This window comes from Lissotriton helveticus, chromosome 2_1, assembly GCF_964261635.1.
Source record: "Lissotriton helveticus chromosome 2_1, aLisHel1.1, whole genome shotgun sequence".
NCBI classification, from domain to species: Eukaryota; Metazoa; Chordata; class Amphibia; order Caudata; family Salamandridae; genus Lissotriton; species Lissotriton helveticus.
The window spans coordinates 1034651446-1034679375 of NC_136059.1; the positions used below are offsets into that span (position 1 = coordinate 1034651446).

General features: G+C 47.4%; 1 protein-coding gene across 1 annotated transcript; it reads left to right on the top strand.

Annotated features, from left to right (window-relative positions):
* The first annotated feature begins 998 nt into the window (after nucleotides 1–998).
* On the top strand, nucleotides 999–23841 carry LOC144819581 (uncharacterized). Its single transcript, XM_078677412.1, has 2 exons — nucleotides 999–1075; nucleotides 21094–23841. The coding sequence occupies exon 2, from the start codon at nucleotides 21094–21096 to the stop codon at nucleotides 23839–23841; it is 2748 nt and encodes a 915-aa protein (XP_078533538.1). The 5' UTR covers nucleotides 999–1075.
* Nucleotides 23842–27930: the final 4089 nt, after the last annotated feature.

Sequence of the window (27930 nt, forward strand, 5' to 3'; positions counted from 1 at the left end):
AATCGCAAATAAGGATGTGATTTCAAGGGTGCCAGGGGCGTCCAAAGGACACCCTGTGGCACAGCTGAAATGTAAATTTAGCCTGATGTTGCGCACACACATGTCCAAAGGACATGTGTGTGTGTAACATACCACTTAGAAAAATGCACTAACGTGCATTTTTCTAAGTTTTCGCTATCTACCACGAAGTCAGACTTCGCAGTAAATAGCGACCAGAAATAGCGAATTCGCAAATAAAAAATGGTTAATTAATTTCATTTAAGAAATCTCAAAAGAGATTCCTTAAATGCAATTCCTCGCAAATATGCGATTTCGCAATTAGCGATTTTTGCATTTGGGATGATGAATCCCAAATGCAAAAATTGCGCTAAGGGCCAGATTCTCAGAATCTGGCCCTTTGCGAGCCCATTTTTCAATGATGAATCTAGCTGATAGTGCCCATTTAGAAAGCACGTTGCGAGCTATTTTTCTGGTTCTACATCTGTTTCACACACACTCATCTCTCTCCCTCAGTGTCCCTTTCTTTCTCTGTCTCTCTCAGTGACCCTGTCTGTCACCTTGCATCCCCTCTTTGCATTTTTGAAAAGCGCTATTCTTGACCCTTAATTCGCTTGCTGGGCGTGTACGACAAGCTTTCACTTGGAATGGAATCAGCAATAAGATTTTTTTCAAATGTTGCCGTCGTACAGGTAGCTTTTTCAGAAACGCAGAACGAATCGGTACACTGTAACACTGCCATGAAAAGCAGTGAGCCTGCGGCTCCATGAATTGCTGTGTGGTTGTCATGGTCACTAAGTAAGCTTGCTCAACTTCCGGAGACATGCCCCAGGCTCCTTCATTGCTGCATGGTAGCCATACCAACACATGCAACAGTTCGTAACTTCCGGTTTCATTGGCCCTGCTTCTGAGTTGCCAGGATGGTTACTATGGTCACTGTGTATGCTTTCTAACCTTCCATCGAATTGACTGCTGGATTTTGCTTGCAGACTTTGGAACACTTTTTGTGAAGGCATAGGAACTGCTGTGATCCTCACACCTGGAGTTTGTTCTGGCGCCAACACATTGATGCGCTGGGGTAACGTACGACTCCTCACATAAATATATTTTTGTCAGTAACATCGCTATGTAGTATTGCTTGCCTGATTATGCTGCTATGCTCTAGGGGCACAGCACCTGCTCGACTGCACCTGTTGCGGCGGATCACCAAACGCATTTGATGACGATCTAATAATGTCGTAAATTCAATAAATCACAAATACATTATTGCAGATTATGCAATTTATTGGAACGCACTTAGAAGCTTCCTTTTTTAACACTGGTGGCGTTTTTAATTAAACGTATTCTGTTTTCTTTTGAGTAGAAAACACGAGGGATTTTATTAAAATAAAATACAAATAAAAAGCATTTTATAATGCGAGAGAGAGCAAAATATTCTAAAACATGCAGATAATAAGATGACAAAAAACATGCTGCCTTCTGTAAATGGTCACAGTGGAAGAACTCACGTATTAAATAAATACATCCCTTTTCCCCTTTTATTGTGATTGAAACATGACATTTGATTTTCATTGCTATGCTTTACTGTCTGCAAAATAAGTTGTGTCAATCATATGTGCACCCCCCATTCATTACTATTATCACGACCATTAAGTCAGAGAGGACTAGATTTTTTTTCTTAGTTTTGGCAGAGTAATGGCATGGCATTAGGAGCAGCTAACGCACTCTTGCTGCAAGACTGGGGCATGAGGCAGCAAGTGACACAATTTCTGATCTTTTTTTAACCTAGAGGGCTCTCATACTTCTGACATCTGATTACCACTCTATACATTATTTAATTGGGTCACCCCTAGAAGAGATCATCTAATTATTTGCAGTCTTTCTCCTCTCATGTTTTGGATCTGCTGTGTTGGCCCCCCCCAAAAAAAACGCTCGGTTGTGGTTAGTCTGTAAGAAGGGATTGATATACTGATATGTTGTCAAATGTTGTCAACTGATGCTGCCCTTTATACCTTTAATTTTGCTGCAGTGATCTCGATCCTAGATTATAATTAACAGGTTATCCATACACATAACAGTCTACTTTATGTATCTAGGCCCCAAGCTAAATGCTTGAGCATCCTTCTCAAAAACCACATTGGATCTGATAAAAACTCGCTCTGTATTAGGTGTCAAGTTCATAGCCTTTTATTAAGCGTTGAATGTATAGGGATTGGGCATACAGTCTTTTCCAAGTTACTCAATGCCCATGTTTCCTGTATAAATCTGGTATGACCCATCAGGAGGGACAGAAACTTCTCTAATTTAGATGCCAGCATCTTATTGAATAGCCCTTCACCTACATTCTTCGACCCCCAACCAGAAGGGTCTGTATTGATAGTGTATACGATTGGGTGTGCATATGATTGAGATTGTTGTCTCTTACATGTATTTGTGATCTTCACAAAGCCAGGATCATATTAAATATGGAAGATGAGTGGTGTAAATAGTTGTGGATAGAATGTTTCATAGGGTTATTAGCCATGCCACCTATATCAAGATTTGCAACATCTTTGTTTCTATTGATTTAAAGATGTATTCTGTCTGATCGTGAGCCTCCAAATGTTTGCTTCTTCACACGTCAGGCATGGGAATACCTATCAAGTACTTATCCATCTTCTGTACCAATTCTGTACTTAAAGGATATCAATTTGGTTATGTTCTATTTTAAGCGGGTTTATCCTACTTTTGTGGGACATTCTTGTTTCCCAGAGGCCAGAACCCAGCTTCTGGCATATATCTCTTCTCTCTCTACCTTCATGCACAATGTGCACAATAGCAGGATCTGGACATGTAAGTTGATATTGCTGTGGAAGGCACCTTGCTCCCACTGCATTGCCATCTGTCGTGACTACGCACAGAACAGGGGAGCTTTCTCAGGTGTAAAGGACGCAGGCACAAATTTAATTTAGTCTGAAGACAGTGGAAAACCTTAAAAAAAGGTTGAAGTACTCTGGAGTCGGATCCCTTGAACCTAACAGGTGATGCATCAGAGGTTGTAAAAGAACCAGAATGCAAGGAAATAGGAACAGTTTTGAGGCGATATGACCCTCAACCAATCCAAGTTGGAAGCCTTGTTGGTGGTCAACGGAGGTGTAAATTTGGACTCCAGGACCTTTATTCTTCTTTCTGATATGAATACCCACCCAGATGAGTACGGAATCCCCTTCCAAAACGTTCTAATGAGCGGGAGGACAATAATGGAGATTTTGGCTAACTGATTAGACATCTGTGCTTCAGTCAGACTGAGCAGACTCTCTGCTTGTGAACTGCTAATTGACAGATGTACCATAATGCCATCTGTGTGTAACAGCCAAACCAATTGAGGCATGGCTTTGGCGAAAAGTCTGGGAGTCAGGCAATCTGTGAACTGAAAATGTCCTCCACACATAGCATACCGGGGAAAGCTCAGGTGAGGCTACTAAATAGTCACATATAGTACACACATATGAGTCCTGCCAATCCAGTGATATAATGTACAACGGAGAATGGGGTATTGGAATAATCTGTTGTAGAGTTTCCGTTCTGAATTTGATATCAGTAATCCAGAGATTCAAGTCTGTAAACGCTAATATTAAGCTGAATGCAACCTGATAATTTCGGAACCATAAAAATTATCTAGTGGAACTCTGAGCCCGTTCTTTCTTTGGGATAGATAGTATGGCATTGAGCTTAATAGAAGCATGAGACCTGCAGGCATCACCAACCTCCTGGCTAGATCTATGGAAACTAGAGCAGCCACAAGTCCAATGGGCCTCTTCCCTCTGACATTTGTTTGTGGAAATACCTGGAGACCACCAGGAATACCCAAAGATCTAGGAAAGATGGTGCCAAACAATCCTGAATATACGAAGATGACCCCCTTCTGGGATATTCAGCTGTCAGCACCTAGACTGATTTTTCTAGGTAGTTGGCTGAAAGCTAGACTTTTCCTCTGCAGGACAAGCCAGCTCTCGGTTGTGACCATATAATTTGGCTGAAAAGGAGCCCCAATCCAAACACTAAGGGGTCTATTAGGATGTAGGGCGGATCGCCACAGCCCGCATGGCGGTGGCGATCCGCCCTATATCATCCCCCGCCCGCCTCCCATTTCTCTCTGCCATATTATGATGGGGGGGGGGGAGGGGGGGGACCGTGACGGACTGGAAGACTGTCCGCCGCTTTTCCACCCAGTCGACGGGACAGGTCGACCGGGCAGAAAAGGGTTGCATATGGTGACCTTGTCTGCTAGACACTGCCAACCATATTACGATGGCAGCGGGAAGCAGCCTTTCCGTGGTGGCGTTGGTGCCACAGAAAAGTTGCAAGTTCCTGGGTTGGGGGCCCGTAGCGGGCCCCCAAGATGTTGGGGGGTGGGGGGTGCACATGGGGGGTACTTATGGTACCCCCAGCATTTGCATGCACAACATGGCAGACACCGCGTGGTGCCTGCCACGTTGTGCCTTCAAATGCACCAGTGCAGCCACAGCATTGTGGCGGGCGGTGCTGTGAGCACAGCCCGCCACAATGTTGTGCATGGGGGATGCCACCGTGGTGTTGGCATCCTAATTGCCGGTGTGGGACTGCCGCACCTCTGGCGGCCGGTCCCAGCACTGCCAGGGTGGCGGGCGGACAAAAGTGAGCCCGCCATCATTATAGGCCCCTAAATTCCTTGGTTTTGCCAGATCTGCACGTTTATGATTCTCAAATGCTTTTCACACAATATATCCAGCTCATGGGCAAATAACTGTAGCCCCTGAAAACACAAAACAAGGAGCAGTCATGTTTGAAAAGAATCTCTATGCTATTCCCTGATCCCCATATTTCACATTGCAGCTGCAGCCAAGCTTCCAGCAAATACTGCAGTCCTGATAACATCAAAAGCCATGTCTGCCAAATGATCCACTTGCTGTTCCATCATTGAAAGAAACTCAGAAAATCCCTGCTCGTTCTGCCTTTAATAATAAAAAGGGACTGGAAATCAAGCTTTAAAGAATTAGCAACATGGGTAGAGTACACCCCAAGTCTCGAACAGGTTGGATACTGCCTACATCTGCTTCAACATTGCACTCATCTAGTTGTAAATGGAATATTGTGGTGCTGTATCCTGGACATGTACAACCTCACAGCCAAATTAAGAAACATGGAATCATTAGTTTCTTGATCAGCCAAATGCAGATTATTCCATTAGCTGGAAACATCACAGTAATAAAATTGGACTAAGTGAGTAGTTTCTTTTGGAAGTTTCCATTCCATTATTACCAAATTCTTCATTGATTTGTACAGAAGGAACCCAAAAGTTGATGGCAAATCAAAGAGATCAAACATGTCTTTTGCTTCAGCATGATACACGTGCACAGGGAACAAACCCTATTTTTTCTTATGTGAGCCAGAAACTTCTGCACTAATTTCTTTACCATGAAGTTGGATTGTTTCACGTTGCACGTCTATTTCAAAGTCTGAGGAAGTGACATCACAGGCGCAGCTTTTGAAATGGCTTTGTAAATTAATGACTGTACTCGAGTCCTGCAGTGTGGCAACGATTCTCCTGCAGGCAGGCCAGAGCTCCTGTGCTGCTTGGGAGAAAGTGAAGGGTATGTTGAGTGAGAGTGGGACATGCGGCATCCCCTCAGACCAACAGATGATTTCCTGGATAACTTTCTCATAGATATGATCCTTTGTACTCCAAAGTGGCACTTACTTGTCTCCCTTATAACATAACATAACATAACATGTGTATTTGTAAAGCGCACGTTCACCCAGAGGTTTCTTGGCGCTGAATAACAGATGTTTATTGTTACCCAACTCAATGGTACTCATTTTATTGACCTCAGATGGATGAAAGGCTGAGTGGACCCTTGAGAGCTTCATGCACCGAGTAACCTCCTGTCAGACTCATCCTGCTTCTACTTCACATTACCCATTCTGAAACAGTAGTATGTCCCTGTCTGATCAAGTAGTGCAGGAAAAGTGTGACCCCTTCATGTAGGTCCTTAAGTTGAAAATTAACATTGAGGTGAAACTTACAGAGACCACCTGGGCACCATCCTCCAAGTGAAACTGTCTTGGCTAGACTTCCAGATGCATCTGTCAGAGACCAACAAACAAAAAGGAGGTTCTTGTAACTCCCACCTATTATGTAAACAGTGGAGATGGAGCATGACATGGCTAGTCATGGAAAGAAAAAAGGGATTTCTGAAATGAAACCAAGAACCTCAAGCATTTGTGTAGTGGCAGCCTGCTTCATCATGTATGGAATGAAACAAAGAAGAATCAGATGCAGCAGTAATTTCTATTCAAATATGTAAAAAAATAAAGGACATTGGCTTAGAGTTCCAAGACTAAGAAGTGCATATCAACAATAATCCATTCATTTCGAAACAATGGCAGTTTGCTGGCAGCAGATAATGGTCTCTTGCCAAAAGGAAGATCCTTAGGGGCCGGGATTATTGTAAACAATCAGGGGCCATGAATTGTTTTGATTGAGTTTGAGTCGTTTGGCAGATATTCCTTTTGAAAGCCAGCAAGGCAGTCTGAGTCTTGTGCTGTGGCCTACTTATCGCCAACCAGTTTCCTTGGAATCAGATCATCATTGGCGTACATGAACATGATTGCGATTGGATTATGTTCCCCAGTGATTTCATTTAGGTATGAAACAGCAGGAAGGGCAAAGATGAATTTTAGAGTGCGCCACTATTCAGACTAGGGGTAGGTCCAAAGGGTTGGATGCACGCAAATTGTTCCCTTTCAGATAGACAAAAGTGAATCCACTTAAGGATATTACATGCTAGTGCATGTGAGTCCGGGCTCAGAAAGACATTTGAGTGACAAAGGGTAGATGATAGGGTTGGATGTCACTGACAGAACTAAAGCACTTGGGGTTCTGCCAACCCTGCCATCTATGCCAAATGAGAAATAATAGTATATGGTGGAAAGCCGCAATGTCTTGAAAAGGTTGTTGTTGGAACTGGCCCTTCTTGCAGGGTCATCCCCAAACTTTTTGCTTCTTCCTCCCTTATTTGTCCTGACCCGTGGCTGTTGGCAATAGGACTCTGCACACTTTACCACTGCTGATCAGTGCTAAAGTGCATATGCTCTCTGTGTAAATTGTTATTATGATTGGATATACATGGTTGGCATATTTGTATCACCAAGAAGTCCCTAGTAAAGTGCACTGGGTGTGCCAGGGCTGGTGATGACAAATGCTACTAGTGGGCCTGCAGCACTGATTGTGCCACCCACATGAGTAGCCCTAAAATGGTGTCTCAGTCCTGCCACCGCAGTGCCTGTGTGCAGTCTGTGAACTGCCATGTCCTCCTGGTCAGTGTCCCCACTGACCAGGCCTAACCCTTCCCTTTTTGTGCACATAGGTCACCCCTATGGAAGGCCCAAGGTACCCCCTTGGGCAGGGTGCAGTGTATGTGAAAGGTAGAGCATGTACTTGTGCAGGTGGCATGCTCTGGTAGTGAATGGCAGCCATTTTCGTTTTTCACTATTATAAGGCTATCTTGCTCCATAGATTAACATGGGGGATACTGGCTACAGTGGCTACCAGCATTTCTTCCCATAGGAACAAGATAGGACATAAGAGTCTAGTTTCCCTGAACTCAGAATTTAATAACACATCTTTTAGGAAAGGTTGTTTTTAAATCCTGTGTTTGAGAACAGCACTTTTAGAAAGTTGCTGTTCTCTTGTCTGACCCTTCTGTGTGCCTTGGCCTGTTTGTGTATTGACTGTCTGGTTTGAGAGTGACAGGGGCTGGGGATTCCCCAGGAGGCTGGCTGAGTCAGCCCTAGGCTGAATGACTGCATTTGCAACTTGAGTAGTGGGAGGAGTTAGCACCTGGGCCTGAATAGGACTGTGCCCGCCCCCCACAGTGCTGGCTCCACCCCCTGTGGTGCATCTGATGTCTCTTCCAGCACTGTGAAAGAAAAGAAGGAATCATGTCAACAAAGCGCTCCAGGGCTGTGCTTTCCTTCCACAATGCTGGCTCCACCTCCTGCTGGGCGGCTGACGACCCTGCCCCTCACCCTGAAAGGAAAGAAGAAGCCAGGCAAACAAAGTGCTCAAGCAACACCCAGAACTGGTTCAGACCGGGCTCAGGGCCCACTTGCACAAAGAGAACAAAGACTTTTAGGGGTATAAGTACAGGACCCCATACAACAGAAAATTAGATCATCCTGGAATCAAGAAGGAACCTCTGCTGAAACTGAAGAAGGAAAACTGTCCTGCTGTTTCTCTGCTGGACTGACCTGCTGTTGCTTTGCTGCCAAGGAGAGGGGAAGGACTTTGCTGTTGTGCTTTGTCCCCTGTCTTGAAGGAATCTCCAAGGGCCTGAGAAGAGCTGGCTCCCTGTCCTAAAGTCGCAGGAACCAAAGGACTTCACCCCCAGCTTCCCTGAACTCTGCTGAGAGAGTTCTGTCCTTCCTAGAGTGCTTGATCCAGTTGTGGGGCCTCTGGAAGTAGTACCTGTGCTGGGAAGCTTGAAACTAAGCTAATGAGAGACTTTTGCAATTGAAAAGTTATCTCATCGCTCGCTGCGGAGCGCATCCCCGACAGTGCGAGGAAATTCCCGCCGCTACGAAGGCTGAGATCGTCGCAGCGCCTGTTGCCGCTGCCAGAGCCGTCGCATCCTTCGTGTGCTGGACACACCAGACCGGTGTGGGAAAGTCTAACATCGCTGCGAGTGTCGTCGCAGAGCCTGTCGTCGCTGGGTGAGATCGCCGCACCGCTTGCTAGCGGACCGCATCACGTCGCTGCGAGTGTCGTCGCAGAAACAATCGCGTTGAGGAGCTGCAAGAGAGAAGATCATCGCTGGTCCGCGCTTCGTCGCCCCGGGGATCGTCGCAACTCCAAAGATCGTCGCATCGTGCCTTTGCGAGAACAAACTTCCTACGGACCCTCCGCACTGGAATCCATACAAGTGGCCTTCCTCCCCATACAGACTGGATCCGTCGCAACACGCCCGCTGCTGCAGAGGGGCTGTCGCATCGCCTCCCCAGGGTCTCAGGAGTAATGCATCGCTTGTTTTCCACCGCACCAGCTTCTGCTTTTGGAACTTTGTCGCAACTAAAAGGTACTGTGAGTAAACGTGACGCAACTGTGAACTTTTCACGCATCTGTGGATTATTTTGTCGCAACTTGAAGAATTTTATCGCAACCTTAAGAACTCTTTTGAAACCATATTCTTGAACTGTAAGAAGTGTGGCTCAATGGTTAGTGCGGCAGACCCTGATGCAGAGGTCTATCCCGGGACCAGGGTTCAATTCCCCGCCTCAGCGGGTCTTGGGCTAAAAAATTCCACGGACCTGATAACTCTCGCCTCGGTGCCTACTCCAGTCACGGAGTCCCACTCTGCAACTCTGGGCAATAGCTTGCTTAATCTCCACAACGGCCCCCACAACGCTAAGGATGCCTGGCCTCCACCTTGGGGGTGCCCAGGAGTGGACACCTCACAGGGAAAGCCAGGATGGGTTCTACAGTGGTATTCATACAAGCGCCTTGAGACCCTTGCGGGTGAGTAGTGCGCTATACAAGTATCAATTTAACTGTGTATGTTGGATTTTTGTCGTTTTGGTCTTGTGTAGTTTAGATTAAATACCTTTATGTTTCTAAACTGTTGTGGAGTCAGTTTGTGGTGTTTTCACTGTGTTACTGTGAGTGTTGGTACAAATACTTTACACATTGCCTCTGGTTAGCCTAGACTGCTCGTGCGAAGCTACCTAGAGGGTGAGCAGGGGTTATCCCAGAGGGTTTCCTCCTTGCCCTGACTAGAAGCAAGGGTTTCTATTTGGACAGTGGTACCTAGCCCTGCCAACTAGAGACCCCTAGTTCTAACAGTTGTTAAAATAAAACTCCACACGTTGGGAAGTCTACAAGTCTGAAAGGCCTTTAATGCAAAAAGTGGAGGTGTCATAGCAAAATAATAAGTGACAATGGACATTTCAACTGACCAGAACATTCGCCCAAAAAGCAAATTGGAGCATGTAATGCTAAAATGCATGCAATCATTGAGGGTTCTAATACATTTTCTATCAATATTAGTCAATAGAACATGAACACATGATAAAAATTGTTACTTGAACGAAACTATTTAACAATCAGGAGGCAGGATCTTCTCACATTGAGAATGCAAGAAGACAAAAAACATAAAGAGAATTCGGGGTTAAAACACCTTCTTAAACTCACACCACATTGCTACAGGATGCAGAAAATGTGCAAATGTATTATCTCAAATAAATGGCCTCTGGTCCCAAGAGAATAATTTTTTTTTTTTTTTTTAAGACCAACGGTCCCAAACTTTATTTAGTTTCACAGATGAGGTAAGCAGTAATCATACAGTGTCATACCAATGAAACATTACTACAAACGGTACTTGGCTATCAGCACAAAATGACATGTCAATTATATACAAGTGAAAATAAACAGTAGCCAGTGGAGAGGCATTAGTTCACAAGTGGCAGTGCTAGGAAATGTCTCGTGTCGCAGTGCTCGCGACTCGTAGCACTGCGCAAAGGCCAGGGTGTCCAAGAAGTCCAACAGTCATTGTATGAAGTTGCGTTCCCTGGTTATCAACAATCTCTGCGTCAACCAAAAGATATAACTGGGAAATAAGAGAAGAGGGAAAGGGAAAAATATTTCAACAACTGTTGGACTAGTATATGTGTGTGTGGTAGTGTGTATCTAGGTCCCTAGCTGTATGTGGTGCACCCTATGTGGGCTGCGCGGGGGCGGGCGTAAATGAGGATGTGGGGTCGCTGCTGCTGCAGGGCGGAGGGAGGGGGTGGAGGCGGGGGGGGGGAAGGGCAGCGGCGGGGAGCGGCAGGGGACATCCCACGTTGTGTAAAATCTCAGCAGTCAGGGCAGGCGGCGGGGGGGGGGAGGAGGGGGGATGCGGCAGCGGGGGGGGGGGGGTAAATTCCGTGCCCTACATGGACAGCAATGAACTGGGTCCTGTCTAGTCTGCGTCGAGGCGGCATTCTATACCGGCCTGGGCGCACGCCCGATGGTACGCGATCAGGGTAGCGTCCCAGTCTTGGGCGATCGGGTATTTCCGTAGGCCAGCGGTCTCCTCCCCGTGCAGTGACACACTCTCCGCACAGGCCCAGTTGCCAAAAGAGCGACGCCAGTCCGCAGGGCGCGGTGGAGTGGCGCTTTTCCACCGTTTCGTTATGAGGCGCTTGGCCGTGACGAGGCCTAAGTCCCAAAAACGTGCCCGCAGCTTGGTCTGCTTGGATCTCTTGTAGAGTCCCAATAGGCATACTTCCCACGTCCTGGGGAGAGTTTCGCCTGTGGCCGCTGACAGCGTGTCAGTGACCGCTGACCAGTACGAGGCGAGGTGGGCACAATTCCAGAGTGCGTGTAGGAAGTCTGAGTCCAGGAGGCCGCATCGGGGACACGCCGACGAAGTGAGTCCAAAATAGCGATTCAGTTTGTCAGGAGACAAATACGCTCGGTGAACGATATAATACTGGATGGTTTGAAATCGCGCGTTGCGGGGAACATTTCTAGCGCCCGCTAGTATCGCGACCCATTGTTTGTCCGTCCAGCCGGAGCCCCGGTCGGCCGTCCACTTCTCCCTCAATCTTTGGGAGGAGAATTGGGTATGGGTGTGTAGAGCCTGTGCCAGCCAGTGCACTATGTGAGACCCATTGCCCATCACATGTAGGTACTGGATGAGCAGATGAGTGGGCGGTTCTTGGCTCATGTCACCCCATGCCTTCGTCAGCTCATGGAGGAGTCTGGCATGTGTCAGGAATTGACCCACCGGTAGCTCGGTATCTGCGGCCAGGGTCTCGAAGGGCAGCAGCTCTCCGTCGCTATACAGGCCGCTCAGGTCGTCTAGGTCTGCCGCAGTCCAGCTGCGTAGCTCAGTCGAGGACAGTATGCCCGTGCCCAAGGGAGTCCCTAGTAGAGGTAGGTTCGGGGCATAGGGTATGGTACCTTTGGTGAGTCTGAGGGCCCGCGCAAAGCACCGCCTTGCAAGTGCCACATGGACTTGTGTGAGGTGCCGTCCCTGCGTTAGGGGGTGGAAGAGTGTTAGCACCCGCACGGGGGACAGGATGGTGTCGGCCGTGGCCGTGTCCATCAGGTTCTTGCCGCTCAGCCAGTAAGCGACCCATTGTAGCTGGGCCGCTAAGTAATATAGCTCTTGATTGGGGACTGCCAAGCCTCCAGCGTCCGTGGCAGCATATAAGGTCCTTAACGCTACCCGGGGCCTCCCTTTGTTCCAAATGAGGCGCCTGGTGAGAGTTTCCAGCCCTCTGAAGATGTGCGTTGGCACATACACTGGCAGGTTAGCATAATAATAAAGGAGCCGGGGGAGCATTATCATTTTGGTCAGCGCCACTCTGGCCGGCACATTCAGTGGGAGGGAGTTCCAGAACGTGACCTGGGCCGTGAGCGAGGATATAGCTCTCACCAGGTTACCCTCCAGGAGATCCACGGGGTCTCGATATATCAAGATCCCTAGGTACCTGAATACCGTCGGGTGCCACCGGAGCGTCTCCCCCATCATGCGCACCTCACATTGCGGCAGCTCGCTACTGAATGCATAAGTTCCCGATTTGACCCAGTTAACGAGGAGGCCCGACATATCCCCGAATGTACGGAAGATGTCTGCGATTGCCTCGGGTACATGCGTGAGGTCCCTGACATACAGTAGTAGATCGTCGGCATACAGAGACACCGAGTGTACGCCGTCCGCTAGCGGGATGCCCCATGTGGCGCCGGAGGTGCGGAGCAGCTCCACCAATGGCTCCATCGCCAGGGCGAATATCATAGGGGAGAGGGGGCAGCCCTGCCTGGTACCCCGCCCTATGCGGATCCTGTCAGAGAACAACCGTCCAGTCCGGACGCGCACCTCGGGCGCCTGATAAAGGAGCCCCACCATCTGGATATAGGCCTCGCCTAGTTCGTATTTCTCGAGGACTCGGAGGAGATACGGCCATTCCACCGAATCAAATGCTTATTCCAGATCGAGCACGATACACCCTGAACGTGGCCAGGTGGGGGTTGCATACCGTTGGATCCTAAAAAAGCGGCGTAGATTGTAGGACGTGCTCCGGGTGGGCACGAAGCCATTTTGATCAGCGTGTACCAGCGTGGGGACTAGCGGTGCAAGTCTCCGAGCCAGCGTCGCGGCCAATATTTTATAATCGGTGTTGAGGAGTGCCAAGGGTCTATATGAGCCAAGTTCGGACGCGTCCCTACCCGGCTTCAGTAGAGAGACCACATTAGCTTCGTTTAGGGACGCCGGGAGCTCAGCATCCTCCAATGCCGCCTTATACATTTTCAGCAGTTCCGGTATCAAAACCAGTGAGTAGGCTTTATAGAATTCTGCCGGGAGCCCGTCAGGGCCCGGCGCTTTGCTATTGGAAAGGGAGAAAATCACTTCCCGTAATTCCTCACCGGTGAGCGCAGCGCCCAATTCAGTCTGGTGGGCAGCAGTAGCTGTTGGGAGCCGTAGAGTCGTTAGATAGTCCACAATCTCCACCACAGTGGCCCGCAGCCGTGAGCTATACAGGGACTTGTAATGTGACGTGAACGCCTCGTGGATCTGCGTCTGGGTATAGACCTCGACGCCCTGGGTCGTGCGGATCGACAGGACCGACGCGGATTGCGTGTCCTGCCGTATCAGCCACGACAGCAGCCTACCAGGTTTGTCCCCCGTGTTGTGAGTGCGCGCGGAGTGGGCTGCGAAGTTAACGTTCTTTAGGCGCTCTAGCAATACAGCGTGAGCCGCTCTGGCCGAAATCAGTTGGGAATCGTCGCCCCCCGTCGCCTCCCGCTCCTTATCTAGTAGTGCCTCCTCCGCCCTTATCAGATCCCTCTCCACCTGACCTCGTATGCCCGCCTGCACACTGAGGCAGCCTCCCCGGGTGTCCGCCTTGAAGGCGTCCCACACAACTCTCGGTGAGGAGGTCGAGTCGTCGTTGTCTTCGAAATATTGTATGATTCTCCTAGACATCTCCTCCCGGAAAGGTGTGTCAAGCAGGAGGTCCGGTTGCAAGCGCCATGTGGGTACGGGCGGACGCGGGCGCCGCCATCCATAGACCAGTGTGTGCGGGTTATGGTCCGAGTGCGTCCGTCCCAGATAATCTGCGTCAGTCACGGAGGAAATCAGGGCGCGGGACAGCATGTATCGATCCAACCGGACATGTAGTGAATGGGCTCCCGAGTAATAAGAATACACCCGGGCGGTGGGATTTCTGACTCGCCAGGCATCGTGTAAGTTCCATTGCGTTGCCCAATCAAGCAGGGCCTTGGAAGTTGCTTGCGCTGGGGCGATCGCTGCTGGGGGGGACGAGCGGTCAAGGGAAACATCCAGTACGCAGTTGTAATCCCCACCCACCAGCAAAGGTACGTCTGGCCAGGGCGCAATTACTGCTGACAAGCGCGTGAAGAATTTCCCCTGCTCTACATTAGGTGCATATATGGAGGCTATGACAATCTGTTGCCCGTCTAGCCTGCCCTGTATGAAGACGTAACGTCCCTCAGTGTCGATATTGCTGTGTGTTAGTGCGAATGGAACCCCGGGTCTGACCCATATCAGGGTCCCCCGTGCGAACGCTGAAAAGGTGGTGGCGAATATCTGCCCCCTCCACCTACGGCGAAGTGCGGCTACCTCAGCGGTGACCAGGTGCGTCTCCTGTAGTAGTGCAATCTGGACCTGATGTCGCCTAAGGTATGAGTACACCTGGTATCTACGTGAGGGTGTGTGCATGCCCCTGACATTCCAGGTACAAAATTTAACCGTAGCCATCACAGTGTGTCTCGTGCCCAAGCGCCCACCCCCCCCCCCCAACCCCCAGCCCGCCCCACCCACACACGCACAGCAGCCGTGAACAGCGACCATTGTTTCCCCTCGCCCACCCACACAGGCCCAGGGATGCACGTCGTAACTTATCAATGTCCACACTAGTCTCATAAGGAAGAACTTTAACAGAAACATAATACCAAAAGGGCGACAACAGAACAAGTCGCCGCCCAAACGCTCAATCGAGCTCAATCAATCCGTGAGTTCAATGGGGGGATGACGAAGTTTAGCACTTGGATGAACAAGTCAGTTCAAGTCGCCAAGAGAGCCGTGGCGGCTCCCCACCACGGGCAGTGGGTCAAGGGTCACCAAAAGTCAGTGGCAGCGTCTGCAGACAGATCAGAGTTCCCAATGTCACTGGTCTCAGACAGTCCACCCCAGAAGGGGGATCCCATCTGCCATTCCCTCGGGGGGGACACTCACCTCTGGGGGTCCGTCCACCCCTTCAGACACCCGCACCCGGTGATGTGCCATAGGGACCGCTCCGGCTCCGCTCTCGTTGTCACGGGGGGTCCGTGACGGATCGGCAGGGGGGGGGATCAGGAGTGGAGCTCAGATCCCGGAGAAGGGGCTGAACATAGCTGCCGTGGTTCCCAGTAGTGCCGTCGTGGACCTCCGGCCGAGCCTGCCTTAGAGGTGATCAAGCTGTTCCAAGATGCCAGTTGCAACGGCCTAGCCCGGACTAGGTTGAGGGGAGTGGCTTATACAATCTGATCCGATGTTTGGGGTGTGACATCCGGCAGGCCCTCCGTGTTCGTGTCATCTGGCAGTCCGTACATGAAGTCGTCGTCTTCGCTCCCGCGTGATCTTGGGCTTGCGTTGGAGATCAGGATGGGTGACTGTGATCCACTGATCTCAGCTACTATTCGAATGGCCCCCTGCTGTTCAGCGTGTATTTGCTCCGGAGTGGGTCCGATTTCCGCGTCCGTGGTTGGCGACCCGGCCCTCGAGGCGTGTCGTTGTCTCCGCCTACGAGTACCTCGATTTCGGCGCTGCTCCTTCGGCGCGGGTACGTGGTTCGCATCTATTCCTGAATCCAGCCAGGCCGCCGCCGCCTCTGGAGTATCGAAGAAGTGGGTTTTGTCCTGCGCCACCACTCTGAGACGTGCTGGGAACAGCAAGGAGTACTTGAGAGCCAGGCGCCTGAGCCGATGTTTCACCTCGAGGAACGATTGACGCCGACGCTGGACTTGGATGGTGTAATCAGGGAAGAACATCACCTTGGCGTTGTCTACCTGTATGTCCGATAGTTTCCGCGTTTCGCGGAGAATGGCGTCCCGGTCACGGTAGTTCAGCACCCGCATAAGCATAGGCCTCGGGTTGGAGCCCTCCGGGGGTGGACGGGATGGTACCCTGTGCGCCCTTTCCACCACAAAATGTGGAGACAGTGTGCCTTCTGGTAGGAGCTCTCTGAGCCAGGTCTCCATATGTTCCGCCGTCTCCCTCCGTTCCCATCGTTCCGGCAGGCCCACTATGCGCACATTGTTCCTTCTGGCCCGTCCTTCCGCATCCTCCGCCCTGTCCTCGAGGAACTCCACCCGGTTGAGTAGGTCACGGACGTGCTTCTCCGTCTGCGACAGCTTGGGCGTGGTCTCCGCCATCGTCTGTTCCAAGGTCGTGGTGCGGTCGGACAGTTTCTTGTGGTCCGCGCGAAGGAGCGTCAGGTCCACAGCCACCTTATCGATCCTGTTCTCCAGCGACGTACGGGTCAGCTGCATGGATTCCTCCAGGCGTTCCATGGCCGCCAGCATAGTGTCCAGTTTGGAGGTGGTTTGGTCAGTCTCTGTGTTCTTCACCATCTTCCCTTTGCTCAGTGTCCCACCGGTGCCGGACTTTGCTCTGGTCCCTCCTGACATGAGGGTGGTCGTCACGGGTAGGCAGCCGAGTGGGCAGGCACTTGCGGTGAACACTGACGGGGTCCGTGTGCTCTGGTCTCTCCCGGTCAGGCCGTCAGCTCCGCCCTTGCCGGGTGGCGCGCAGGATTCCAGACGCCACCTAGCGATGTGTGGGGCACCGTGGAGGTCAGCACCGGGGCAGCCGGAGTGGAGAATGCGGGGCTGTCCTGGGAGCTCACCCGCGTGGGCCCGGGTAGGCCACTGTGGACAGGGCCGACTGTGAGATGGGCCGTTGCAGCGTGGCCGCAGTTCGTGTGTCGTGCGGGCCGGGCTCTTCGGCGCTGGATGGGTCCTGCGTTGACCAGCGGCTATACTTGAACAGCGGGCGGGTGCTGGTGTCTAGGAGGTGGGGCCGCACAGTCTCCGTCGCTGGTTGTTCAGGCCCAGGGGGGGATGTCGCCAGTGCGGGCTTCCAAACAGTGGAGCACGACCGACCTCCGGTATCCGCTAATTGTGGCGGGAAGTCCCCAGTGCCGGCAGGCAAGGCGGGTCAGTGGCACAGGGCGCCGCGGGCCAGAGTGGCGTGCCCGCTGGTAGCTTCTGGGATCCCTGCGCTGTGGGTTCGCCGGGGGGCACCGGGCGTTGTGGTACGGTGCCTTCCCTCTTGCTGGGCCAGCGTCGAGGCGGTGGGCGGGTACAAGGGCCCAGGGGGCAGAGCGGGTCAGTCCTCGCTGTAGCCTGTCGGGAGCCAGGGGCAATGCTGTCCAAATGGGCCCCCAGAGACCCGAGTGCAACCCTTCTCTGGTGCTCACAGGGCTTGGCAGGATGCCTCCAGAGCCGGTGGGCAGGGCGGGCCGATTTCACCGCCAGTTGCAAGCCAGGGTGGTGTGCCTTACAGTAGTGGCTGGGGCTCCTGCGCAGCTGGTGCGCCGGTGGGCAGCCGGCGTTGCGGCGCGATCTCCTTCCCCCACTTGAGCGCGCCGGGGAGTGCACACTTGTCGCGGCCTACCTCGATGGGTTGGATCCCCGGTCTCGAGTAGATGGGGCCGCCGACCGGAAGTGAGCCCCGGGCGGGCAGGCGCCGTGGCAGTCGGCGGTCGGAGGGTCAAGTACTCCGATCCTTCCGAAAATTTCGGTGATGGCTGACCAGGTCCCCAGGTGCACTCGGTTCGAGTTTGGGCCCGGTAGCACTAGAAATGGAGGAGAAATAGCCCGTGGAAGGGGAGCCGCGCTCGGAGCTCAGCTCGGGCACGTCTCCTCACATCGCGTACTTGGCCACGCCCCCCCTGGTCCCAAGAGAATCATAATGCACACTTCAACTAATACAGTAACAACATTCAACTCTGATTATGTAGTAGAATGCTTCTCTGTCCATGCACATCACAACGTGCACTACGTTGTGATTTGCATGGACAGAGAAGCATTGATATTAGCAACACGAAAACATAATTATGTTTTCTCAAGTTGCATGTAAGAAAGCATTTAAAACAGGATGCATACAAAATTATTAAATCTGCACTTTGGAGAGCTACAACGTTAATTTGCACAGATTGATTTTTTGGGGGGGAATTCATCAAAATATCCACATGTATGCAAGGAAATCCACAATAATAATAGATTTGTTTATGCATAGTCCTACTCTTGAGGATCGTCCCCAAACCAGACATTGACACAAAGTAGTGCAATAGTCGTACATTAAACTGTATGACTTTTCTTTATTGCTACTTAACATGGAAAACAATTTTCCCTGTGAAAATACTTATTTTTTCCACACCCTGAAAATATGGATGCTTTTTGGGTCATTTTCACTGTATGTGTTATGTTGTCTAGAGCTTTTCTAGAGCCGCCAGTTTGGATTTCTTGCCCCCCCCCCCCTGGGATTAAGGACTCAATCTACGTGCCAATCTGAATCCGAAAACCAGTTGAATTGCAATCCATAATTAACCCACTGAGCAAATGTTGTGTTTTATGTGTTTCAGGCTACGTGCAGTCACATGAGACATCAGACAGGGACAATTAGTGGAACACAAAATCCTCTTTCATAAATGAACCACACACTCAAGGATTGCTCTAACACTGGATTTGAGACAGGGACAATTAGTGGAACACCGAATCCTCTCTCATAAATGAACCACACACTTCACGTGGGTACGCAATCCAGGAGTCACCGTGTCCTCCCAAAACCAAAGGGGGTGATGGCCGGAGTGTTGAACATTGCAAGCACTCAACCCCAGTCAACTGATCTGGGTTTAATCCATCATCATTCTTTAGCTCACTCCGCCACACCAGGTCAGGCATGGCCATATGCAAATCAGTCTGACCCTGTGCCTCATGGGAACAGTCCAGCCCGAACTGCCAAGCCATGTCTTCCCTGGACCGGAAACAAGCATCCTGGGACCGGTTTCTGGCTAATCAGCCAGGCTAGCTTGAATCCAGTGGCAAAGTGAGCAAGGGACGCACGTCTGGGCATACCCTGCCAACTTAGGTCGAACAAAGCAAAACCAAAGGGGATGATGGATGGAGTGTTAAACATTGCAAGCACTCACCCCCAGTCAACTGATCTGGGTTTAATCCATCATCATTCTTTAGCTCACTCTGCCACCCCAGTTCAGACATGGCCATATACAAATCAGTCTGACCCCGTGCCTCATGGGAACAGTTCAGCCCGAACTGACAAGCCATATCTTCCCTGGACCGGAAACAAGCATCCTGGGACCAGTTTCTGGCTAATCAGTCATCATCCGCCAGGTTAGCTTGAATCCAGTGGCAAAGTGAGCAAGGGACCCACGTCTGGGCATACCCTGCCAACTTAGGGCGAACAAAGCAAACACAACGAGATGATGAACGGAGCACTGAAACTTTTCAGACACTCACCCCCAGTCATAGATATGGGTTGAATCCATCATCGTTCTTTAGCTCACTTCACTGCCCTAGTTCAGACACAGCTATATACAAATCAGTCTTGACCCTGTGCCTCATGGGAACAGTCCACCCGAACTGCCAAGCCATGTCTTCCCTGGACCGGAAACAAGCCTCCTTGGACCGGTTTCTGGCTAATCAGCCGTCATCAGACAGGCTAGCTTGAATCAAGTGGCAAAGTGAGCAAGGAACCCACTTCTGGGCCTTCCCTGCCAACTTAGGGTGAAAAAAGCAAGCACAAGGAGATGATGGTCAGAGTGCTAAAACTTTTCAGACACTCACCCCCAGTCACAGATCTGGGTTGAATCCATCATTGTTCTTTAGCTCACTTCGCCACCCCGGTTCAGACACAGCTATATTAGCTCCATATGTCTGGTTTTTATAGATTAGTCCATCCAGGTTCTGTTGAAGAATTTCAGGATAAATATTTAACATAGAGTGGCTTAATACACTTTCAGCTATTTTAAATCTTTCATATATTACTCCCTTTGAAAGACAACAAATCTAACACATATCAACTGTCTTGGAACTGTATTATTTCCAATAATGATGAAACATATAAATGATCAAAGTCAATTATTAAATACTACAAATATATTCATGTAAGCTTGATTATACAGACTATTATGAAAAATTATGAACATTTGATTAGATCCCTGACACGCAATTGTCATTTGCAGAGTTGGAATTAAAAGGAGGGGAATTCCCACTCTAGACAGGTAAAGACTAAACATGGTATTTATGATATGCATACTTCTGCATTTGTAGGACTCAAGCGATGTGTGCAAATAGGGTGGAAAAAGCCGTGAGAATGACAGAGGTATTGCCACTTTTGATACCTCAAGCCAATCTCCAGAATAAAGAGTTTTTTTCTGTAGAGAGTTTAAACTGGTCAATTTCTAAACCACTTACCTATTCACTTGCACATAAAAAAGAAAACAAAACGCTCCACTGTAATCATGTGTCGCAGCACACCTGGATGGCATTCGGCTATCCGAGTGGGACCCCAATGATGAAGCATGTCACCAACTAGGTTAGTGAGTGAGGGGTCTTCTAACAAAGGACTAATCAGTCCTTTGTGTGCACCTCTATCTTTCCTACGGAGGCATTGAGGTACCTCCAGGGTGTACTCCTCCTATTGTTTAGCGATCATTTCCTAAACTCCCATATGTCTTTTTTTTTACCACAAAGAATTGTTGCATTGTACTGCGATGTATAGCAGAAACTGTAAAACCGATGCACATAATCTGCAAAGTTGTTAAAAGGAAATATGGATTTTTACAGCAAGTTGCTTTGCACATTGCAAGCTAATAGGATAATGTTCACTCATGATACAATTTTGTAGTTCTTTTGGAAAATGTTAAAAAATATTTAATGGAATAAAATGGAAGTGACCATATCAACTTAATATGACCGGAAACAATTGTTGAATAAGTCAAATATTTTCCCATATAGTATAACAATTGCATATTAATAGAACATGTATGTTTTGACTTTCTTTGCAGATGGACCAGCCAAGGGAAATATCAAGGGATAAGCTTCGATCAAAAGAAGAAATTGATTTGGATACACCCCGCACACAAAATCTAAAATTCTTGCGGTCCAAGCGTTTGGCATTCTTCACTGGTGAAAAGGCCACAAGAACACCTCGCAGCAAGAACGGGAAGCAAAGCTTACTTGATGATAAGATTTCAAAGGACAAGGCGATTGAGAGTGGTATCAAACAAAAGCAAACTCCCAGGTTATGTGAACCTCAACCAATTAAATACAAACAAGACATTGCTGTGCAGGAGGCCCCATGTTCACATTCCTCCAAACTAAAGCAAGAAACAAATCTTGAACAATCTGATACAAACAAAAGTTTTGTTGCAAATGTGGACAGTGGCATAGTAGATGACACATGTGTCCCAGATATCGAGAAACTTAGTCATGTGATGGAGAAGTCTCTGAACACTACTGCACATAAAGACAGCTTCACAATATGTGAACTGCCAAAACATAATCATGAATCAGAAAGTGGAATTCAAGAAACACCAAGGTCCAATGTGCAGGAAAAGAATGCAGTTTTTTTGCTGAGAAGTTTTGTTTCAGACCTAGAGGGTACTTCACTCGAGGATCCGTGTGTCTCAGAAAAGCACAAGTCTAAGGGTAGCGCAGAGAAGTCTACAGAGAGCACCAATGACCAGAAAGAAACTCCCAGGCTATCTGAAGCGCGACAAGATACCCATGAACATGATCACTATACTGAGGAATCACCCACGCCTTATTTACAAAAGTTAAAGAAAGAAACAATGTTCACCCAGCCTGAAACTGACAGAAGCGTTATGAGGAGAAGTTTTGTTTCTGATCTGGATGGTGGTTTACTTGATGATGTGGGTATCCCAGAAGCACAGAAACTAAAGCATGTTATGGGCTGGGCGCAGAAGTTTCTCAAGAAGCGTGAATGTGAAGATGACATTGAAACTAGCTCAATAGTGTCTGAATCAGATGGGTTTGCACCAATTACTGGAGACAAAAGAACACTAAACATCAGGAAAGAAGACACCAAAAGATTGCAACCTTCAGTGCCTCACTGGTCGCAAGATTACACATCTAGTCCATCAGAAGTGTGTCTTAGCTCCTATTTGGGTAAAAACCAAAACACTAATGAAAGAGCCGTACCTTTTTATTTTTGCAAGGATAATATATTAGCCTCCGAAAAAGGGGCTCTGCATGACATCAAGGAAAAGGGATGGAAAGAGGAGGCAAATATTAACATTTCTAGGGTTGAGTCAGATTCAGAAGACAGCTTAGTACAACTTGGTGGACCCAATGGGTGTGGAAATAACAGAGGTACAACACATTCTTTACCTGTGGATAGGGATAATGTACACATACAGTCTATAGGCGGTGCTTTTAGCGTACATGACAAGTCAATAAGTAGAAATCAAACTCCAGCTCAGGATTTTAATTATTTTTGGGTCCCACTTGATGATAGCTCAGATGATGAATTTGAGTCAAGAAAGTCAAATATTAAATTCAACACTGATAAACATTTTTATGGACCTTCATCCAGCACTTTGTCCCAAAATCATCAACATTTGTCTTATTTGCCTTGCAGTACCCCTGAAAGCAGTTCTTCATCCATAACAGAGACTGGTAACATCACAAGAGAGGAGTGGAACACAAAACAAAAGTGGATGACTGGCAATATGCACCAATATAAGCATAAGGATTATCCGTCACTGTATAAGAATAGTCATTTCTTTGAAGGAAAGTTTTCTGAAAGCGAAACTAAAAAACAGTCGGAAAATAGTTCTTTTTTTGTGGAACACTACTTGAAAAAAAATGATGCTAAAACTCTTGCAGAGGACTTTATGTCCCCTCATAACTTTATAAGTAAGAGCAGTAAATCAACAACTAATTATGGAGATATTACTGACAGGACCTTCATTGTAAATAACACGAGAGAAGGAAAGACTGGAGCAAGAGAATTCATCTTTGACAAGTACACTGATACAGACATTTACAGCAAAAAAGAACATAAGTATGTAGGCCCCGTAATATGCACGAAAGAGCCAGGCATTACAGGCAGCAGTCCATCATTGAGAGTAGCAGTGAAACATCATGAGGACATTTCAGACAAGGAATGTCCCATCTGTTCCAGTGCAAACCATTCGGATTCCAATTGGTGCATTGAGTGTGGTTCTATTTTAGTTGGTACTACACCTGGAACCGACAAAAGTCATAGAAACTGTTTAACAAATGGAATCATGCCTGGTGAAAAGCTGTCATCAAGGACGGACTCTGAATCCATTGAAAGCTCAGAATCCAGCTCAGAGGAAATCTTCAGACTGAAGAAGGAAACACTTGACCGCAGGAAGCTATGTTGGGACACTGATTCAGATGTTTCTTCAAATCTTGGCTCTAGTGTGATCGATAAATATTATTACTGCATGAACAAACTAAGCAGGGATGGGAAACAAGTATCTTCATTATCAAAAGAATCCACTGCATTCCCTGTAGAGAGTTATTCTAAAAGTCAACTTGAGAAAACTGCTCTGGAAGAAACCAGGATTGAGAAAGATCTGACTTTCGAAAGTGAAGCTAGTGATTGTGGAGACGAAGAAGTGCATACTTATGGTAATTCCGAAATGGAGCGCTTTGAGGCGCTTCATCCAAGATCAGCTGGAAGCCATCTTGAGAAACCTTTGGGAGAAAGCAAGATTTTCCAAGGAAAATCTGCAATAGGTAAAGATTTATTTGAAATCTGATGGATATTATGCTGACCTTAAATGCATGCTTATACACAGACTACTCCATAAATGAACCCTCTCCTTTCAAGCAACACATATTCAACAGTATACTACCTTTAGGAACCAGTTTGTAAAAAGGGGAGCACGTGTGAGGGCCTTGTTCTTTTTTAATCAAATTGGTCACTTTCTACATTGTTCAATTCTGGATAAAATGTCTCTTTTTATTTGTTAAATGTTTGTGGGTTGTTTTTATGGACTAAAAGTGCAATTGTGACACAACATAGACATATGTCAGTGGAAACCCTAAGCACCTCTAACACACTAGGGGCGTTAGTCTCAGCTGTGTATTACATCATCCCAGATACTACCTCTTTCCTCTTTTTGAGTTGCTCCCCCCAGTGTCTTCATACAACACTGCTGAAACATATGCCAGCAGGAAAGATGAACCATGAGCATGTGTTGCATGAGACATAAAGAAAGGGGCATGATATAATTTGTAGAGTAGAGAACAGAGAATAGGCAGAAGTAATGTGATGGACAGAGTGGGTGAGCATAAATATATTTTTGTCTCTTTGAAGAAAAATGTGTAATGCTTCCGTTAAAGGAACAGACACAAAAGCTCTCAGCCAGTGTTATGCTAGCATGTAGTGCTAGAGGTGAGCCAAGTAGCAACAAGTGTTTACTCTGTGTGATTGGACAAAGCACATAATATTATGGACTGAATATAACTTGAATTCATAGGATACATTATAATATTGGGCTAATATTGTACTGCTTCTGCGTTTGTCCTTTACCAGAGTAGTAAAACTCTAGAAGCAGTTTCCAGGGCAGGACTCTGTGAGTGTTCTCTATTGCTGGCGCTCCAATGGTTTAGAATGATAAACTGATCATGCAGTGAGGCTGCAGTCTGTATGGAGTAGGTGACTATGGGGCATATTATCAAAGACAGGCGATACATTATCGCCGCTTTTATCGGCAGGAAACTGCCCATAAAGTGGCGATAATGGCCTTGATAATATGCTCTATGAATTCCAATCGAATCCCATGTTAGATGTGAACACATCTAACATGGGCTTCGATTGGAATTCATAGAGCATATTATCAAGCCATTATCGCCGCTTTATCAGCAGTTTCCTGCCGATAAAAGCGGCGATAATGTATCGCCTGTCCTTGATAATATGCCCCTATGTTCACAAAGAGCAGCAAGTGGTTGATGAATGTGAGATTACTGTTCAATACATCACAATATATTTCAGTAAAGTATTTGTTTAGCTCTTTCTATCAGAAACAGTGACGTATAAACCATATCAAAGAACAGTTGTTTAAGTCACAGGAAATCCTGTAAAACTATCCAGTCTTGGCTAATCACAGACATTTATTTGGCCTGTAACGCTCTTCATAAAGCCAAAGGGTGCAGTGAAATGTTCCAGTCTCCTACAAATGACACTACCGTCATTGTGTTGATACATGTCTATGATTCTGCACTTTTTTAAACAACTTTGTTTTGTAAGCATGGAGTTAGAAAATTACATAGCTTTATATGCAGGCTCACAGATTTCATCATTCTGGACAATTCCATACTACTTCTTCGACTCCCTATGCTTGATGAATGACACTAGTTATAAACCAATGTTTCCCCCTAGCCCTGTGATTCTTCCATGTTCTCTTGTTTTCAGTTTCTACCCCCACATGTTTATATTCCCCAGCGGCCACTGCTCCTGTTTTGCAATTAATTCAGAGCTGGACCTCTTGTCTGTTTGTAACAAATACTAAAATGGTTCAATCTGATTCTTCCTTTGCTCTTAATTTTCACTATGGAGCTTCCCTTACTTGGCATCTCATACCTTTCTTTATATTTTCACTTTCCACAAGCATCTTTCCTGCTTCCTTAAAAGACATTACTAATTAAAACATTTCATATTACAATTACATTATTACTTATTATTTAAGAGAAAATATTGAATTCCTCTTCTCCTTTCAATTTCTTTCCCAAGTCACTTCCTCCTTTCCTCTCTTTCAGTGACTTGTCCACATCTATTCCTCTTTTTACCCTTCTCCCACTTCAACATGTTTTTCTAACGACTCCAATCAAACTCCTTTTGTCTGTAATTATCTTATCTTAATTTCCTTCCCTGTTAGGCTTTCTTTCTCACTGTTGTTAATGGCATATAGAGTAGGTCAAGTAATCCACTTTAGTATAATTCTTTACATTGTAATGCTTTTGGCATCTAAAGATTGGTTCTATATCATTTAATATTTACTCGTTTTATCACACCCTTTGTACTTCCTTGTCTTGCCAAACCCTTTGATTTCTTCCTCCTGCATATGAGATCCACAAGGTTCTGTTCTTGTTCCTCCTCTTCTTTCATGCTACTTGATTTGGCGTCTATTGTCATTACTATGCAGAAACCAGTAAAATCTTGCTTTTCTTTTTTCCCTTTTTCATGTGACTTCAAAGGGCCATTTCTTCCTTTCTTTTATTAACATATGTATGTTGACGGTTTTTCTGCACCTTGAGAATGTTCTATTCCATTTTTGACCTCATCTTTCTTCCCAGTGTCTGCTTATAATCTATTGTCGCATTTGAATCCCTTGTTTACTTTTGTCTCATTTTATGCAATCTCTCATACTTGTAGGTACCACCTAAAAGAACTTTATAACCCGCCGCAAAGAGATAAACTAGCCCTTAAAGGCCAGTGCTAGCCTTATATACCAGTAAGATGTAAGGGCCATTAACATGGGAATGAGCCTTTGATGTTTGATATAGCCAGCTGCAGCTGAGTGGAAGACTATTAGAACATTCTGACCAATGAGGGTGGAGTCTTCTAATAGTCAGCCAGTCAATTAACCTTTATTGTGCAGCATACCATAAAAACATTCAATAAATAGAATCCATAAAACAACAATAAATAAAACAATTACTTCAATAACGTGGAGAGCTTTATATAATCCAAAGGAAAGGACTTACCAAAGATGGGGAACCATCTCCTACCGGTATTATTATACACAGATTATGCTGCCATCATTGCTAGGCGACCTATGGGCTTCGATTGCCTTTAGATACATTTTTAGCATTCATGGAAAACCTGGATTTAAAAGTTAACTTTGCAAAGTCTTTTGATATGACTTGTGGCCCTCGTAAATCAAAATCCCAAACCTACAATAAAGAGGGAATCACGATGGATAAAATATTATCTTGGCATCCTTTATAATTCAAAGTTAAAATGGGACCACTCTTACAGTTAAAATTACAACCATCAGAGAGAGCCTTGGAGGCTCTTTTTTGATTCTTCTCTAGGCTAGGGGCCAAACCTCTGGGTTGGTACAGATTTACAAAAGCAAATGTTTATCGGTGGGTCTTTTTGGCACATGCATGTGGGATACAGCAATTCAGCATCACTGCACAGGCAACTGGTGGCACAGCAATTCAGCATAACTGCACAGGAATCTGGGTATACAGCAATTTAGCATCACTGCACAGGCATCTGGGGGTACAGCAATTCAGCATCACTACACAGGCACCTGGGAATACAGCAATTCAGCATCACTGCACAGGCACCTCGGGATCCACCAATTCAGCATCACTGCACAGGCACCTGGGAATACACCAATGCAGCATCACTGCACAGGCACCAGGGAATACAGCAATTCAGCATCACTGCACAGGCACCTCGGGATCCACCAATTCAGCATCACTGCACAGGCACCTGGGAATACAGCAATTCAGCATTACTGCACAGGCACCTGGGAATACAGCAATTCAGCATCACTGCACAGGCAACTGGTGGCACAGCAATTCAGCATAACTGCACAGGTATCTGGGTATACAGCAATTTAGCATCACTGCACAGGCATCTGGGGGTACAGCAATTCGGCATCACTGCACAGGCACCTGGGGATCCACCAATTCAGCATCACTGCACAGGCACCTCGGGATCCACCAATTCAGCATCACTGCACAGGCACCTGGGAATACACCAATTCAGCATCACTGCACAGGCACCAGGGAATACAGCAATTCAGCATCACTGTACAGGCACCTCGGGATCCACCAATTCAGCATCACTGCACAGGCACCTGGGAATACAGCAATTCAGCATCACTGCA

What these genes read in the sequence shown, in the direction of transcription:
- LOC144819581 (XM_078677412.1), top strand. Translation starts at nt 21,094, where the DNA reads ATGGACCAGCCAAGGGAAATATCAAGGGATAAGCTTCGATCAAAAGAA.